Genomic DNA, 17,791 nt, shown 5'->3' with positions numbered 1-17,791 from the left:
CTCACTGTATCTACTGAACAAGACCTCACTGTATCTACTGAACAAGACACGGCCTCACTGTATCTACTGAACAAGACACGGCCTCACTGTATCTACTGAACAAGACACGGCCTCACTGTATCTACTGAACAAGACACGGCCTCACAGTATCTACTGAACAAGACCTCACAGTATCTACTGAACAAGACCTCACTGTATCTACTGAACAAGACCTCACTGTATCTACTGAACAAGACCTCACAGTATCTACTGAACAAGACCTCACAGTATCTACTGAACAAGACCTCACTGTATCTACTGAACAAGACCTCACTGTATCTACTGAACAAGACCTCACTGTATCTACTGAACAAGACCTCACTGTATCTACTGAACAAGACACGGCCTCACTGTATCTACTGAACAAGACACGGCCTCACTGTATCTACTGAACAAGACACGGCCTCACAGTATCTACTGAACAAGACCTCACAGTATCTACTGAACAAGACCTCACAGTATCTACTGAACAAGACCTCACAGTATCTACTGAACAAGACCTCACAGTATCTACTGAACAAGACCTCACTGTATCTACTGAACAAGACCTCACTGTATCTACTGAACAAGACCTCACTGTATCTACTGAACAAGACCTCACTGTATCTACTGAACAAGACACGGCCTCACTGTATCTACTGAACAAGACACGGCCTCACTGTATCTACTGAACAAGACACGGCCTCACAGTATCTACTGAACAAGACCTCACTGTATCTACTGAACAAGACCTCACTGTATCTACTGAACAAGACCTCACTGTATCTACTGAACAAGACCTCACTGTATCTACTGAACAAGACCTCACTGTATCTACTGAACAAGACCTCACTGTATCTACTGAACAAGACCTCACTGTATCTACTGAACAAGACCTCACTGTATCTACTGAACAAGACACGGCCTCACTGTATCTACTGAACAAGACACGGCCTCACTGTATCTACTGAACAAGACACGGCCTCACAGTATCTACTGAACAAGACCTCACTGTATCTACTGAACAAGACCTCACTGTATCTACTGAACAAGACCTCACTGTATCTACTGAACAAGTATCTACTGAAAAAGACCTCACTGTATCTACTGAACAAGACCTCACTGTATCTACTGAACAAGACCTCACTGTATCTACTGAACAAGACCTCACTGTATCTACTGAACAAGACACGGCCTCACTGTATCTACTGAACAAGACCTCACTGTATCTACTGAACAAGACCTCACTGTATCTACTGAACAAGACCTCACAGTATCTACTGAACAAGACCTCACTGTATCTACTGAACAAGACCTCACAGTATCTACTGAACAAGACCTCACTGTATCTACTGAACAAGACCTCACTGTACTACTGAACACGGCCTCACTGTATCTACTGAACAAGACACGGCCTCACTGTATCTACTGAACAAGACCTCACTGTATCTACTGAACAAGACCTCACTGTATCTACTGAACAAGACCTCACTGTATCTACTGAACAAGACCTCACTGTATCTACTGAACACGGCCTCACTGTATCTACTGAACAAGACACGGCCTCACTGTATCTACTGAACAAGACACGGCCTCACTGTATCTACTGAACAAGACACGGCCTCACTGTATCTACTGAACACGGCCTCACTGTATCTACTGAACAAGACCTCACTGTATCTACTGAACAAGACCTCACTGTATCTACTGAACAAGACCTCACTGTATCTACTGAACAAGACCTCACTGTATCTACTGAACAAGACACGGACTCACTATATCTACTGAACAAGCCCTACTGAACAAGACCTCACTGTATCTACTGAACAAGACACGACCTCACTGTATCTACTGAACAAGACATGACCTCACTGTATCTACTGAACAAGACATCACTGTATCTACTGAACAAGACACAACCTCACTGTATCTACTGAACAAGACACGACATCACTGTATCTACTGAACAAGACACAACCTCACTGTATCTACTGAACAAGACATGACCTCACTGTATCTACTGAACAAGACACAACCTCACTGTATCTACTGAACAAGACATGACCTCACTGTATCTACTGAACAAGACATGACCTCACTGTATCTACTGAACAAGACATGGCCTCACTGTATCTACTGAACAAGACATGGCCTCACTGTATCTACTGAACAAGACACGGCCTCACTGTATCTACTGAACAAGACACGGCCTCACTATATCTACTGAACAAGCCCTACTGAACAAGACATGACCTCACTGTATCTACTGAACAGACCTCACTGTATCTAATGAACAAGACATGACCTCACTGTATCTACTGAACAAGACATGACCTCACTGTATCTACTGAACAAGACCTCACTGTATCTACTGAACAAGACCTCACTGTATCTACTGAACAAGACCTCACTGTATCTACTGAACAAGACCTCACTGTATCTACTGAACAAGACCTCACTGTATCTACTGAACAAGACCTCACTGTATCTACTGAACAAGACACGGCCTCACTGTATCTACTGAACAAGACACGGCCTCACTGTATCTACTGAACAAGACACGGCCTCACTGTATCTACTGAACAAGACACGGCCTCACTGTATCTACTGAACAAGACACGGCCTCACAGTATCTACTGAACAAGACCTCACAGTATCTACTGAACAAGACCTCACAGTATCTACTGAACAAGACCTCACTGTATCTACTGAACACGGCCTCACTGTATCTACTGAACAAGACACGGCCTCACTGTATCTACTGAACAAGACCTCACTGTATCTACTGAACAAGACCTCACTGTATCTACTGAACAAGACCTCACTGTATCTACTGAACAAGACCTCACTGTATCTACTGAACAAGACCTCACTGTATCTACTGAACAAGACCTCACTGTATCTACTGAACAAGACCTCACTGTATCTACTGAACAAGACACGGCCTCACTGTATCTACTGAACAAGACCTCACTGTATCTACTGAACAAGACCTCACTGTATCTACTGAACAAGACCTCACTGTATCTCCTGAACAAGACCTCACTGTATCTACTGAACAAGACCTCACTGTATCTACTGAACACGGCCTCACTGTATCTACTGAACACGGCCTCACTGTATCTACTGAACAAGACACGGCCTCACTGTATCTACTGAACACGGCCTCACTGTATCTACTGAACAAGACCTCACTGTATCTACTGAACAAGACCTCACTGTATCTACTGAACAAGACCTCACTGTATCTACTGAACAAGACCTCACTGTATCTACTGAACAAGACCTCACTGTATCTACTGAACAAGACCTCACTGTATCTACTGAACAAGCCCTACTGAACAAGACCTCACTGTATCTACTGAACAAGACACGACCTCACTGTATCTACTGAACAAGAGACGACCTCACTGTATCTACTGAACAAGACATGACCTCACTGTATCTACTGAACAAGACATCACTGTATCTACTGAACAAGACACAACCTCACTGTATCTACTGAACAAGACACGACATCACTGTATCTACTGAATAAGACACGACCTCACTGTATCTACTGAACAAGACACAACCTCACTGTATCTACTGAACAAGACATGACCTCACTGTATCTACTGAACAAGACATGACCTCACTGTATCTACTGAACAAGACATGGCCTCACTGTATCTACTGAATAAGACACGACCTCACTGTATCTACTGAACAAGACACAACCTCACTGTATCTACTGAACAAGCCCTACTGAACAAGACATGACCTCACTGTATCTACTGAACAAGACCTCACTGTATCTAATGAACAAGACATGACCTCACTGTATCTACTGAACAAGACATGATCTCACTGTATCTACTGAACAAGACCTCACTGTATCTAATGAACAAGACCTCACTGTATCTACTGAACAAGACCTCACTGTATCTACTGAACAAGACCTCACTGTATCTACTGAACAAGACCTCACAGTATCTACTGAACAAGACCTCACAGTATCTACTGAACAAGACCTCACTGTATCTACTGAACAAGACCTCACTGTATCTACTGAACAAGACCTCACTGTATCTACTGAACAAGACCTCACTGTATCTACTGAACACGGCCTCACTGTATCTACTGAACAAGACACGGCCTCACTGTATCTACTGAACAAGACCTCACTGTATCTACTGAACAAGACCTCACTGTATCTACTGAACAAGACCTCACTGTATCTACTGAACAAGACCTCACTGTATCTACTGAACAAGACCTCACTGTATCTACTGAACAAGACCTCACTGTATCTACTGAACAAGACCTCACTGTATCTACTGAACACGACCTCACTGTATCTACTGAACAAGACACGGCCTCACTGTATCTACTGAACAAGACACGGCCTCACTGTATCTACTGAACAAGACACGGCCTCACTGTATCTACTGAACAATCCCTACTGAACAAGACATGACCTCACTTTATCTATTGAACAAGACATGGCCTCACTTTATCTACTGAACAAGCCCTACTGAACAAGACATGACCTCACTGTATCTATTGAACAAGACATGGCCTCACTTTATCTACTGAACAAGCCCTACTGAACAAGACATGACCTCACTGTATCTATTGAACAAGACATGGCCTCACTGTATCTACTGAACAAGACATGACCTCACTGTATCTACTGAACAAGACATGACCTCACTGTCTCTACTGAACAAGACACAGCCTCACTGTATCTACTGAACAAGACCTCACTGTATCTACTGAACAAGACATGACCTCACTGTATCTACTGAACAAGACATGACCTCACTGTATCTACTGAACAAGACATGACCTCACTGTATCTACTGAACAAGACATGACCTCACTGTATCTACTGAACAAGACATGACCTCACTGTATCTACTGAACAAGACATGACCTCACTGTATCTACTGAACAAGACACGACCTCACTGTATCTACTGAACAAGACACGACCTCACTGTATCTACTGAACAAGACACGACCTCACTGTCTCTACTGAACAAGACACGACCTCACTGTCTCTACTGAACAAGACACGGCCTCACTGTCTCTACTGAACAAGACACGGCCTCACTGTCTCTACTGAACAAGACACACGCCTCACTGTCTCTACTGAACAAGACACGAGTCTCTACTGAACAAGACACGGCCTCACTGTCTCTACTGAACAAGACACGGCCTCACTGTATCTACTGAACAAGACACGGCCTCACTGTATCTACTGAACAAGACACGGCCCCACTGTATCTACTGAACAAGACATGGCCTCACTGTATCTACTGAACAAGACACGGCCTCACTGTATCTACTGAACAAGACACGGCCTCACTGTATCTACTGAACAAGACACGGCCTCACTGTATCTACTGAACAAGACACGGCCTCACTGTATCTACTGAACAGGACATGGCCTCACTGTATCTACTGAATAAGGCATGACCTCACCACCTATTGATTCCATTGTGGGAGGCAACACCATTTGTTTAGAGCATGGGTGTCAGGGGTGTCAAACTCATTCCATGGAGGGCCTAGTGTCTGCAGGACCTAGACAACCAGGTGAAGGGAGATCTATACTAATTAGTGACCATAATTCATCAATCAAGTACAAAGGAGGAGTGGAAACCTGCAGAGACTCTGCCCTCCGTGGAATAAGTTTGACACATCAGGTCTAGAGAGTCTAGAACCTATCCATCTACAGTACTATAAGCTTTTAATATAATAATATCAAATGCCATTTAGCAGACACTTTTATTCAAAACAACTTACAGATAAATGCGTACATTTTTTGTCACTTATACTCCCTCTCCGGCCTCTAGGTGATCAGGCTGCTGATTATCCCGCACACCTGTCACCATCGTCCCACGCACCTTCGCCTCATGACACTCACCTGGACTCCATCACCTCCTTGATTATCTTCTCTATATCTGTCACTCCCCTTGGTTCTTTCCTCAGGTGTTATTGACTCTGTTTTCATGTCGGTGCGTTGTTTGTGTTGTGTTTATTGTTTTATTAAATTATTAAAACACTCACTCCCTGAACTTGCTTCCCGACTCTCAGCTCACTCATTACATTTTTACATATGGGTCTGTAATGAATACTCAGGGAGAAAAGGTGTAGATTCACTCGCAGAGCGCGGCAGATGTTTGTTAAGGCAATGGTCAAACACAGGTAGGCAGTCAAAAACAAAAAATACCTCACAACCATACAAACAGAAAGAACTGAACTAAATAGGGAGCTGATGAGACCAGGTGAGAAACCAACACAGGTGAAATCAATGAACAAAAATGAAAGACAACGCTACGTTCCAGAACACAAACAAACAGGGCTACGTTCCAGAACACAAACAAACAGGGCTACGTTCCAGAACACAAACAAACAGGGCTACGTTCCAGAACACAAAGAAAAAGAACACAAGGTTGACTAAGAAAAGAAAAGCAGAACCTTAGTGTCCCCCCCCACCACCACCAGGAATGCTCCTGACGACCCAACGTCACCGGAGGGGGAGCAGAGGTGGACGCCTACCTCGGGGGCGAGGTCCGGCAGGCTGGTTCGACGAGGTTGTGGACTGAGCCGACGTTCTGCGTCGAGGCTGATGTCCAGTGGGTCTGTTTGGGGGTCGACCCCGAGGTCGGGTAGCGGGACGATCTGGACGGTAATGGTGAAATGCCTGAATCATCTCTAGGTCGAGGATGTTTTGGTCGGGGACCTAGGACCGGTCTTCAGGCCCATAACCTTCCCAGTCCACTAGGGAGTGGATGTAACCTCTCAGGCGTTTGGAATCACGAATGGCCCTTATGGCGTAGGCAGGTTCCCCTCCGACGTTCAACATTGGGGGTGCACTGCGGGTTGAGACTGGAGGATGAAGAGGACTGTAGGTGACTGGTTTTAACAGAGACACATGGAAGGACGAGGAGATTTTGTACTGACGGGGTAACAGGACGCGGTACGTGACATGGTTGATGCAATAGGTTATCTTGAAGGGACCAATGAAGCGAGGACAGAACTTTTTGCTGGGGAGGCGGAGCTGGTTGTCTCTGGTAGAGAGCCACACACACTGTCCTGGGTGAAAGAGTGGCGTAGGCCGGTGAGCTGTCTCCCATACCCGCTCACTACGCCGAAACTAGTTGTTCAACAGTTGGGACAGTACCCGGCTCCGCCTCCCAGGGAAACATGGGGGGTTGGTAACCAAGGACACACTGAAACGGAGTAAGGTGGAGGGATGAGTGCATGAGTGAGTTCTGAGCGTATTCGGCCCAGGCCATACACCGACTCCAGTCGTGTGGAGAGGCAGAACATTGTTGGCGGAGGTACATCCCTATTTCTTGGTTCAGGCATTCCGTCTGCCCATTGGTCTGGGGATGGTACCCGGAGGAGAGGCTGAGGGCGACCCCCAGTCGGTCACAGAAGGCTTGCCACACCCGGGAGACAAACTGGGGCCTGCGGTCAGAGACGATGTACTCCGGAATCCCATACAGACGGAACACCTGCTGGAACATACACTACGCCAATTCCATGGCGTTAGGTAGATGAGGTGGAGGAACCAGATGACACATTTTTGAAAAATAGTCTACTATGACAAGGATGGTGGTGTTACCAGAGGATTCGGGAAGGTCTGGGATGAAGTCTACAGCTATGTGGGACCAAGGTCTGTGAAGGATTGGCAAAGGTTGAAGCTTCCCGGAAGGGAGATGACGAGGGCTTTTGGTTTGGGTGCAGACAGGACATGAGAGTATGTAATCCCTTACGTCGGATGCCATTGAGGACCACCAGAACTTCCGGGTTAGAAGTTTGGTGGTTCGTGTAATGTCCAGATGTCCTGACCCCAAGGACGTGTGACGCCCTTGCATCAGTTGGAGTCTAACAGCTGCTGGTATGCAACTCCTCCCAGCTGGTGTCTCAGGAGGAGCCGGGTCTGAGGTTAGGGCTTCTTGTATGGCAGAGTGAACCTCCCACTGTACCGGTCCCATAATGCAAGAGGAAGGAAGAATGGGTGTAGGGTCTGAGTTATTGGTCGGAAGGTCAAACTGTCGGGAGAGAGGATCAGCTTTTACGTTTTTCTTTCCAGGGATGTAACTGTTTTAAAAATTGTATATTTTTATTATTTTACCCCTTTTTTCTCCCCAATTTTGTGGTATCCAATTGGTAGTAGTTACAGGCTTGTCTCATCGCCGCAACTCCCGTACGGACTCGGGAGAGGCGAAGGTCGAGAGCCATGCGTCCTCCGAAACACAACCCAACCAAGCCGCACTGCTTCTTGACACTATGCACATCCAACCCGGAATCCAGCCGCACGAATGTGTCGGAGGAAACACCATACACCTTGTCAGCGTGCACTGCCCCCGACCCGACACAGGAGTCGCTAGTGCGCGATGAGACAAGGATATCCCTGCCGGCCAAACCCTCCCCAACCCGGACGATGCTGGGCCAAATGTGCGCCGCCCCATGAACCTCCCGGTCGCAGCCGGCTGCGACAGAGCCTGCGCTCGAACCCAGAATCTCTGGTGACACAGCTAGCACTGCAATGCAGTGCCTTAGACCACTGCGCCATCCGGGAGTCCAGGGATGAAATTAACATGAAATTGGAAGCGTGTAAAGAAGAGAGCCCAGCGGGCTTGTCTGTAGTTTAAACTCTTGGCCCCTCTGATATATTCCAGATTACGATGATCTGTTAGGACGAGAAAGGGATGTTGTGCACCATCCAACCAGTGATGCCACTCCTCGAGGGCCAGCTTGATGGTGAGGAGTTCTGTTTCCCACATCGTAATTCCTCTCAGCGGGGGAGAAGAAGGCACAGGGGTGTGATTTGGGAGGTGTTCCCACCCGCTGAGAGACTATGGCTCCTACTCCTACTTCGGAGGCATTCACCTCCAGGGTGAAAGGAAGGGTCGGATCAGGTTGGTGAAGGACAGGAGCTGAGGTGAAGAGACGTTTCAAGTTGTTGAACGCAGTCAGGGCGGTATCAAAAATGAAAGACAGAGCTATGCTCCAGAACACAAAGAAACAGGGCTACGTTCAAGAACACAAAGAAAATAAACACAAGGTTGACTAAGAAAAGAAAAGCAGAACCTTACAGGGTGACCCTGGGAATCGAACCCACAACCCTGGAAGTGGAAGTGCCATGCTCTACCAACTGAGTCGTACAAAGTTAAAAGCTCATCTATAATAAGTGTTAATTGTATCAATGAAGTCAACTCTGTTTGTGCAATCTGAGGAACTGAGATCAAAGTTTGTCTTAAATAATACATATACATCACTGGTAGTATAATTTCAGTGAACACACAACATATATTCCTTTTTGTACAATTCTGTATTAGCCTGACGACCCATCCACATTGCTCCAGCCAAACACCACTTCCACTAACGTTTCTTCTGTGGAGCAACCAACAGAGCAGTGGAATTAAATTCAATACACAGGAACTGAGAGGAATCTAATAATGTATGTCTCATGGGTATCCACTGATATGCAGAGGTAGAAAACATGTCTGTCCAGAAGTTTGACCATCCCATCTGTTATGCAGAGGTAGATAATGTAATAATTCCACCCTGCCCTCTATATTTTCAGATAATGATGATCAGTAGCTCTAGTCTATGCGGCTGCAATTAGCCAGGGGAAGAAGTTACAGTATCTCTAGTAATAATAGATGTAGAATCCCACTATGGAACATGATATAGTTTAAGGGAGGTGACCTGTAGCCAAACTAAGCAGTGGACATGCCAATCATAAAAGAAAACCACGGACCGGTAAATCCTTTTAATAATATATATGTCTACAGTAATACTGTTATATGCCATTTAGTAGACACTTTTATCCAAGTGAGTGCATATTTTACACATGTATTTTAGTATATGTGACCCCAATGGAAACCTAACCCACAAACCCTGCTGTTGCTAGCACTACACTCTGACCCATACCGAACCACAAACTCAAATTCATTCAACAGTGGTTCTTGGGTAACACTGTGTGGGCTATAACATGTGGTTGTGTGCATTAGTGTGTTTATGTGTGAAGGGGCAAGCCCAGTGTTTGTGTGTGTGTGTGTGTGTGGGGGGGGGTAAACTGGGAGGGTTGATACTTGCTGCTGACCTGTTTTTGTGGGAGGTTTAGGACCCTTCTTTTTCAACTCAGCGTTGAGAGGAGATTCAGGCATCAGAGGGGCACTAAAAGGAGGAAGAGGGAAAAAACAAAATTGCTCCTTGGCTACTGGAAATAAAAAGCTGTGTGTGTGTTGCATTTTCCAATGGATGGTTATGGATGAATAACCCCCACCACCCACTTTCTCAGCAGTATGATACTGTTGAATCATCACAAAACTACACAGTATAAAAGGTTCAGAATAGGTCTTTAAGATGGTAATAGCAGAGAGACCAGGAGGGGATGGAGGTTGAGCGTAGGGGGGCACACAGTCAGCTGTAAAGTAAAGTACCGGAACACACACACAGGCTGGGTGGTACCAGTCGGGTGCCCTGGCATGCGTCTGCATTAGAGGAACACACACACACGATGGCAATGGAGAGACCCTGTAAAGTAAAGTACCCCTACCCACGTACTCACACAATGCGTGCCAGTCGGTTGCCCTGGCATGCATCTGCGTGAGAGGGAGAACGAGCCTCAGTGCTGTTTCTCTATCCTGCTACTCTTTTATGAGTAAACGTGTCCAATTACACTGAGCTAATGGTGCCAACACACCTCAAGCAGCAACCGGTTTAGTGAATAGGGTTTGAACCACCATATATACACATGCATGTAAGTTATTGGTTTGAACCAATGTGCGTACAGGGCCCAATCGTATAACTTTCTGTTTAACCCTGCAAAACCATCCATACATGCCATGGTTACATAATTGTGAAATGTACATATTTTTTTTCACAGTGCTATAAGGTCAAGCTGAAGACAGTTTGATGTCAAAACTTTGGTTGTTAATTGTATGGCATCAGTGCAAGTGTCCAACTACGTATTTCTCTTTGTAAAGTCTTGGCCAAACATGAGCTCAGACATTCTTTACAGTTCACACTTTATTCATTACAGATTACATGGTCTTTGATGCACAGAGACTCTCATTTGTTAGAGATGTTCACAGGGTTCGTACAGACAGTGGCAAGTCAAATTCGAGGACTTCCAAGTACTTTTTCAAGCACTAACATTTATTTTCAAGGACCATCCATTTGTAATAGTTCCTATTATGCCATTGTTTCTAGTCGCCACCGGGTGCCAGTATATTGCCACAACCTCATGAAAAAAAAAACGTACTATTCATCACTACCTTACAAGTTCTACTCAATAATACGTGTTCCACTACTTATTTACTACATACATGAGCGGCACGTCAGTACTGATGATGTTGACTGATTTCCTTATATGAACTGTAACTCAGTAAAATCTTTGAAATTGTTGCATGATGCGTTTATATTTTTGTTCAGTGTACATGATAATAATATTACATTGTCTTTATATTTTACTAAATTGTTGGTCCCATAGGCTGTCCCAACACATTATGACACAAAAGTGAATTCTGACATTAAAAGGCACTTAGTTAGTTAAAATGTTGCATTCTATACCCATATGAAGAGAAACATGTTATTTATGTATTTGATAACAAAAATGCTCTCATGAGACCCTATTTACATTTTAGGGGACCCAACATGGGTCAAGGACCCCAAGTTTGGGAACCACTGTACTAGTAACCTCTCTCCCTGCTTGCTTCAATGCTTCCTCTCTCTGTGCATCTCCTTTGCCGCCATCATTGCAGCCTGACTCATCACTGTCTATCTCACTACTCTCAGTAAAGAAAATGTATTTTGTTATGAGAACTTATAGTAGCCCATCTTTTGATTATAGCTAACTTAATTTCAGTCAACTTCCGCTGCTAAGGTCAGGCTCCGTTCTATGTTAGCTTCTAACTTCATCCTTCTAGCCAGCTAGTTAAAGCTAGCTACCTGGTTAATAACCTTGAGCTACCTAGACATCTGACTGAAATATCAGCAACTATTTACCAGTTGTACACTCATTCTCCGAGAGTCAGGTTTTTTTTGTTTGGGGGACGCTATAGATGTGACGTTTGGCGCCTAATCAGTCAGTTCTGTAAAACTCGGTAGTCTGCCTGGAAACTAATTAGCAAGACCAATACATTTTTGTAATATTTTTGTAATATATTTGATAATTTTCTGTTCTACTCTCATTTTAATTCAAGTACATTTTAAGTATCAGCTTGAGGTCATTTCTGATTTTCAAGGTAGCCAGTACTTGAATTTCAGAGTGCCAAATTCAAGTACTTTAAGCACCTCAGGCACCTAGTGCGAACCCTGTGTCCACTATACAGAAATAGCCTCCACCCCAAACAGGGTCTTCCCCAGAAGGTAACAGAAGTACACACAAACAAACACAAACCTGGGCATGACGGAGAGCCTCTCCAGGTGCTGACAGAGGTTGTCCACGGACCCTGACCCCAGCAGTCTCACCTCCAATACAGACACCAGGGCCTCAAATAGAGAGGTCACCACAAAGATCATCTGAAGGAGGGGGAGAGAGAAAATGAAATTATGTGAGTACTGTACTGTGACTGAACCCTTTTACTCTGTGAGGAGCATAGGTCATTGACAAATGTACTGTATGAGAAGTACTATATATTAGTGGTGTGAACGTTTAAACACTTAAACGAAATTGGGATCCTTAACGTTAACAGGCTGACTACACCACTCGTGTTGCAAAATACATTTAGAAATCTATATTATTCAATTATCGCACCCACTGCGCGTCTGCGTTAGTAAGGGCTAAAATAGAAGTCAGTTCTATTTGTGACGCAGATCGCGCTGCAAGTCCTGCCTCTCCCATCTCTTCATTGGTTTATAGAAGCAGGTACCCATGTGCCATCTCCTCATTGGTTATACCCACGTGGGTGAGTGAAAGACGAACGAGGTTAGTGGCGGTAATGCACCTAATTTATGAAAGTTGCCAATCGCAATATAAAGTCAAGAGAAGAAAAAAACCTAGGAGGAGAGATGGCAAGAAACTATTTGGTTGACCGTTTTATGTGTGGATTCATTTTCGGACTAGAGGACCTTGTGCATTTCAGGTAAAATAACAACTCAATGTTTATATCCCAGGACAAATTAGCTAGCAACAGCAAGCTAGCTAAATAGGACAAATTAGCTAGCAATTGCAAGCTATCTAGCTAAATTGCCATAAATGTTTCATGCTTTTCGACCTGTCCCCAAAGTAATTGGTTCAGAGTTTGTTTTGATATTTTGACCTGCGTGTCGTGATCGTGTTTGGTGTGGGGGTAAAAAAATTAATTAATGTACGATAGCGCACGCGGCAGGCGGTTTGGGTTCCGTGTTAACGTTAAGAAAAATCCATGTAGATGCAGAAAGTAAACAGCATAGTGGGTCAATTTCCACAACAACTAAGAGCGTTGAAGCACGAAGCGAGCCCCATGCACATGCGCAGATAACATTTGATTTTTATTTGTCACATGCGCCGAATACAACAGGAATTACAGTGAAATGCTTACAAGCACTTACAAGCAAGCCCTTAACCAACAATGCAGTTTTAAGGAAAAAAAAAAAATTGATAACAAATAATTAAGGAGCAACAATAAAATAACAGCAGTGAGGCTATATACAGTAGGTTCTGGTACAGAGTCAACGTGTGGGGGCACCGGTTAGTCCAGGTAATTTAGGTAATATGTACATGCAGGTAAAGTGACTATGCATGGAAAATAAACAGAGAGTAGTTGCAGTGTAAAAATGGGGGTTGGGGTGGGACAATGCAAATAGTCAGGGTAGCCATTTGATTAACTGTTCAAGAGTCTTATGGCTTGGGGGTAGAACCTGTTAAGAAGCCTTTTTGACCTAGACTTGGCACTCCGGTACCGCTTGCCGTGCGGTAGCAGAGAGAACACTCTATGACTGGGGTGGCTGGAGCCCTTAGCAATTTTTTGGGCCAACCTCTAACACCGCCTGGTATAAAGGTCCTGGATGGCAGGAAGCTTGCTCCCAGTGATGTACTGGGCCGTACATACTACCCTCTGTAGTGCCTTGCGATCGGAGGCCGAGCAGTTGCCATACCAGGCGGTGATGTAACCAGTCATGCTCTCGATGGTGCAGCTGTGGAACTTTTTGAGGATCTGAGGACCCATGCCAAATCTTTTCAGTCTCCTGAGGGGGAATAGGCTTTGTCATGCCCTCTTCACAACTGTCTTGGTGTGTTTGGACCATGATAGCTTATTGGTGATGTGGACACCAAGAAACTTGAAGCTCTCAACCTGCTCCACAACAGCCCCATCGATGAGAATGGGGGTGTGCTCAGAACTCCTTTTTCTGTAGTCCACAATCATCACCTTTGTCTTGATCACGTTGAGGGAGAGGTTGTTATCCTGGCAACACAGTCAGGTCTCTGAACTCCCTATCGGCTGTCTCATTGTTGTCTGTGATCAGGCTGTTGTGTCCTCTGCAGACTTAATTATGGCATTGGAGTTGTGCTTGGCCATGCAATCACGGATGAACAGGGAATACAGGAGGGTACTGAGCACACACCCCTGAGGGGCCCCTGTGTTGAGGATCAGTGGCAGATGTGTTGTTACCTACACTTACCACCTGGGGGCGGCCCATCAGGAAGTCCAGGATCCAGTTGCAGAGGGAGGTGTTTAGTCCCAGGATCCTTAGCTTAGTGATGAGCTTTGAGAGCACTATGGTGTTGAAATCAAGTCAAAGTGTTATGAGAAGGGACATTTCCAAACAAGTCAGGGATGTATAGTCAGGGATCCACACTATACGACAACCTTTTTGTCACACCCTGATCTGTTTCACCTGTCTTTGTGATTGTCTCCACCCCCTTCCAGGTGTCGTCCATGTTCCCCATTATCTCCTGTGTATTTATACCTGTGTTCTCTGTTTGTTTGTTGCCAGTTCGTCTTGTTTGTCAACCAGCGTTTTTGTGTCCTGCTTTTCCCAGTCTCTCTTTTTCTCTCCCTCCTGGTTTTGACCAATCTGCCTGCCCCTGCCTGCCTGGCCACTCTGCCTGCCCCTGACCCTGAGCCTGCCTGCCGACCTGTACCTTTGCCCCAACTCTGGATTATTGACCTCTGCCTACCCTGACCCTGCCCGCCGTCTGCTACCATTGCCCCTGCCTGCCTTGACCTGTCTATGGCCTGCCCCTATTGGATTATCTATTGCCTGCCCCTGTTGGATTATTTGGGCGTCAGGTAGCCTAGTGGTTAGAGCGTTGGGCCAGTAACCGAAAAGTTTATAGATCAAATCCCCGAGCTGACAAGGTAAAAATCTGCCATTCTGCCCCTGAGCAAGGCAGTTAACCCACTGTTCCTAGGCCGTCATTGTAAATAAAAATGTGTTCTTAACTGACTTGCCTAGTTAAATAAAGGTTATTAAAATAAATACAATTAAACCATTGTTAATTGACGTTGTCTGCATCTGGGTCATAACTGATTTTTTTTATGTAGAGGACAGAGCTGTGTGAGACACACTGCTCACTATCTTATCTAGCTCTGAGAGGACCTGTGTGTTGTATTCCTCCACCATTCTGTCCAATTCCCATACCTCTGAGTATTTTCCACACCTCTTGGAAGCTGCTCATTTTTCATAATAATATATATTTTTTTACAACTGACATTTTACTCCATACAAAAAATTATTTCTTAAAAATACACTGTTTTCAAACTTTTGTTCCCTATACTTAATTTTGAGCGTCTTAGAGACTTCACATATAAAAATACTGTAGGTTCAGTGTAACTATGCAATTAGCAGTTTATGGTTTCACGAGACTAGGACTATGGGAGATGTAAAGGCTTTACAAGGGTTGCCTGTGGTTTGCATCCAGGAGGAAAGTGAGTTTTTCTGTTATGAATGAGAGGCAATTATGTGTTACAGTGTAAGGTAGGCCTAATTTCAGGGAATTACACCCGTGTCTGTCTGCCTCCCCCTCCATCTTGCTTTTGTCCTAAATTCCTATTCAGTGAAGTGAAGCAGGTCTAATAGTGATTTACTCACACTGTTATTCAGTCATTGGGACATGGCCCATGACAACAGTGAAGCAGGTCTCAATGGTGATTTACTTACACTGTTATCCAGTCCTTGGGACATGGCCCATGATCCAGCCATGGTGATGCTCAAGTTGGGGTGGTCTGTAAGAGAGACAGAGTGGGATAATAGCTAACAAATAATAAGGGTGGAATACAAATATCTGCTGAAGGGTAAAACCATAGATCTCAGGGACTTCTGACACCATGGTCTATGTCGGTGAGGCACACACATCTCCACTAACTCTTATCATACACATGGTCTATGTCGGTGAGACACACACACACCTATCATACACATGGGCATATGTCAGTGAGACACACTATACTGGATCCCATAATAAATACAAATACTGTCATAACTGATGTACAGTATACAGTGCATAGTGTTATTCTTATTCATCTTCCAAGCTGTTCTTCCCCTTTCCCTACAAGATCGACACATCATTCATTATCTCGCACACACACACACACACACAGGGCAATAGCATACCTCTGAAAAGTAGTGTCATGTGGAGCTCAGAGGTGCCCAGGTCAACCAGGTAGAGGCCATCAGAGCTTCCCATCCACACCCAGCTGTTATCAATACAGGTGGCATAGGGAGAGAACCTTATGCCATATGGAAAAACACTTATACACACACACACACAGCACAGGGGCACAGGAAGAGAACCATGTGGAAAACGCTGTTACACATTATTCCATCAAAGGGCCTTTGATTCAGTAGATTGTCTTCTCTTCAATGTAACCCCACACTAAAGGAGAAGACAATGTAACCCCACACTAAAGAGGAGAAGACAATGTAACCCCACACTAAAGAGGAGAAGACAATGTAACCCCACACTAAAGAGGAGATGACAATGTAACCCCACACTAAAGAGGAGAAGACAATGTAACCCCACACCCCCACACACTAAAACCCCACACTAAAGAGGAGAAGACAATGTAACCCCACACTAAAGAGGAGATGACAATGTAACCCCACACTAAAGAGGAGAAGACAATGTAACCCCACACTAAAGAGAAGACAATGTAACCCCACACTAAAGAGGAGAAGACAATGTAACCCCACACTAAAGAGGAGATGACAATGTAACCCCACACTAAAGAGGAGAAGACAATGTAACCCCACACTAAAGAGGAGATGACAATGTAACCCCACACTAAAGAGGAGAAGACAATGTAACCCCACACTAAAGAGGAGATGACAATGTAACCCCCACACTAAAGAGGAGAAGACAATGACAATGTAACCCCACACTAAAGAGGAGAAGACAATGTAACCCCACACTAAAGAGGAGAAGACAATGTAACCCCACACTGTAAAGAGGAGAAGACAATGTAACCCCACACTAAAGAATGTAACCCCACACTAAAGACAATGTAACCCCACACTAAAGAGGAGAAGACAATGTAACCCCACACTAAAGAGGATGACAATGACAAAAGAGGATAAGACAATGTAACCCCACACTAAAGAGAAGACAATGTAACCCCACACTAAAGAGGAGATGACAATGTAACCCCACACTAAAGAGGAGATGACAATGTAACCCCACACTAAAGAGGAGAAGACAATAAAGAGGAGAAGACAATGTAACCCCACACTAAAGAGGAGATGACAATGTAACCCCACCCCACACTAAAGAGGAGAATGACAATGTAACCCCACACTAAAGAGGAGAAGACAATGTAAAGAGGAGAACAATGAACAACTAA

The 17,791-nt window shown here is 44.7% G+C and overlaps 1 protein-coding gene across 3 annotated transcripts in view; it reads right to left on the bottom strand.

The window, feature by feature from the left end:
• The window catches only part of wdr27 (WD repeat domain 27), a 170,900-nt gene that overhangs the window by 140,615 nt on the left and 12,494 nt on the right, over nucleotides 1–17,791 (bottom strand). For all 3 annotated transcript variants that reach the window (XM_042306240.1, XM_042306241.1, XM_042306239.1), the window contains exons 10-13: nucleotides 16,566–16,648; nucleotides 16,113–16,177; nucleotides 12,427–12,548; nucleotides 10,126–10,199 (exon numbers count right to left, since the gene is read on the bottom strand). In XM_042306240.1, coding sequence (XP_042162174.1) covers nucleotides 10,126–10,199; nucleotides 12,427–12,548; nucleotides 16,113–16,177; nucleotides 16,566–16,648 — 344 coding nt within the window. The remainder of the gene's footprint in view (nucleotides 1–10,125; nucleotides 10,200–12,426; nucleotides 12,549–16,112; nucleotides 16,178–16,565; nucleotides 16,649–17,791) is intronic.

Source organism: Oncorhynchus tshawytscha, linkage group LG25 (assembly GCF_018296145.1).
Source record: "Oncorhynchus tshawytscha isolate Ot180627B linkage group LG25, Otsh_v2.0, whole genome shotgun sequence".
Lineage (NCBI taxonomy): Eukaryota > Metazoa > Chordata > Actinopteri > Salmoniformes > Salmonidae > Oncorhynchus > Oncorhynchus tshawytscha.
The sequence above is the reverse complement of the archived record's forward strand: the minus strand, read 5'-3'. Positions and strand labels throughout refer to the sequence as shown.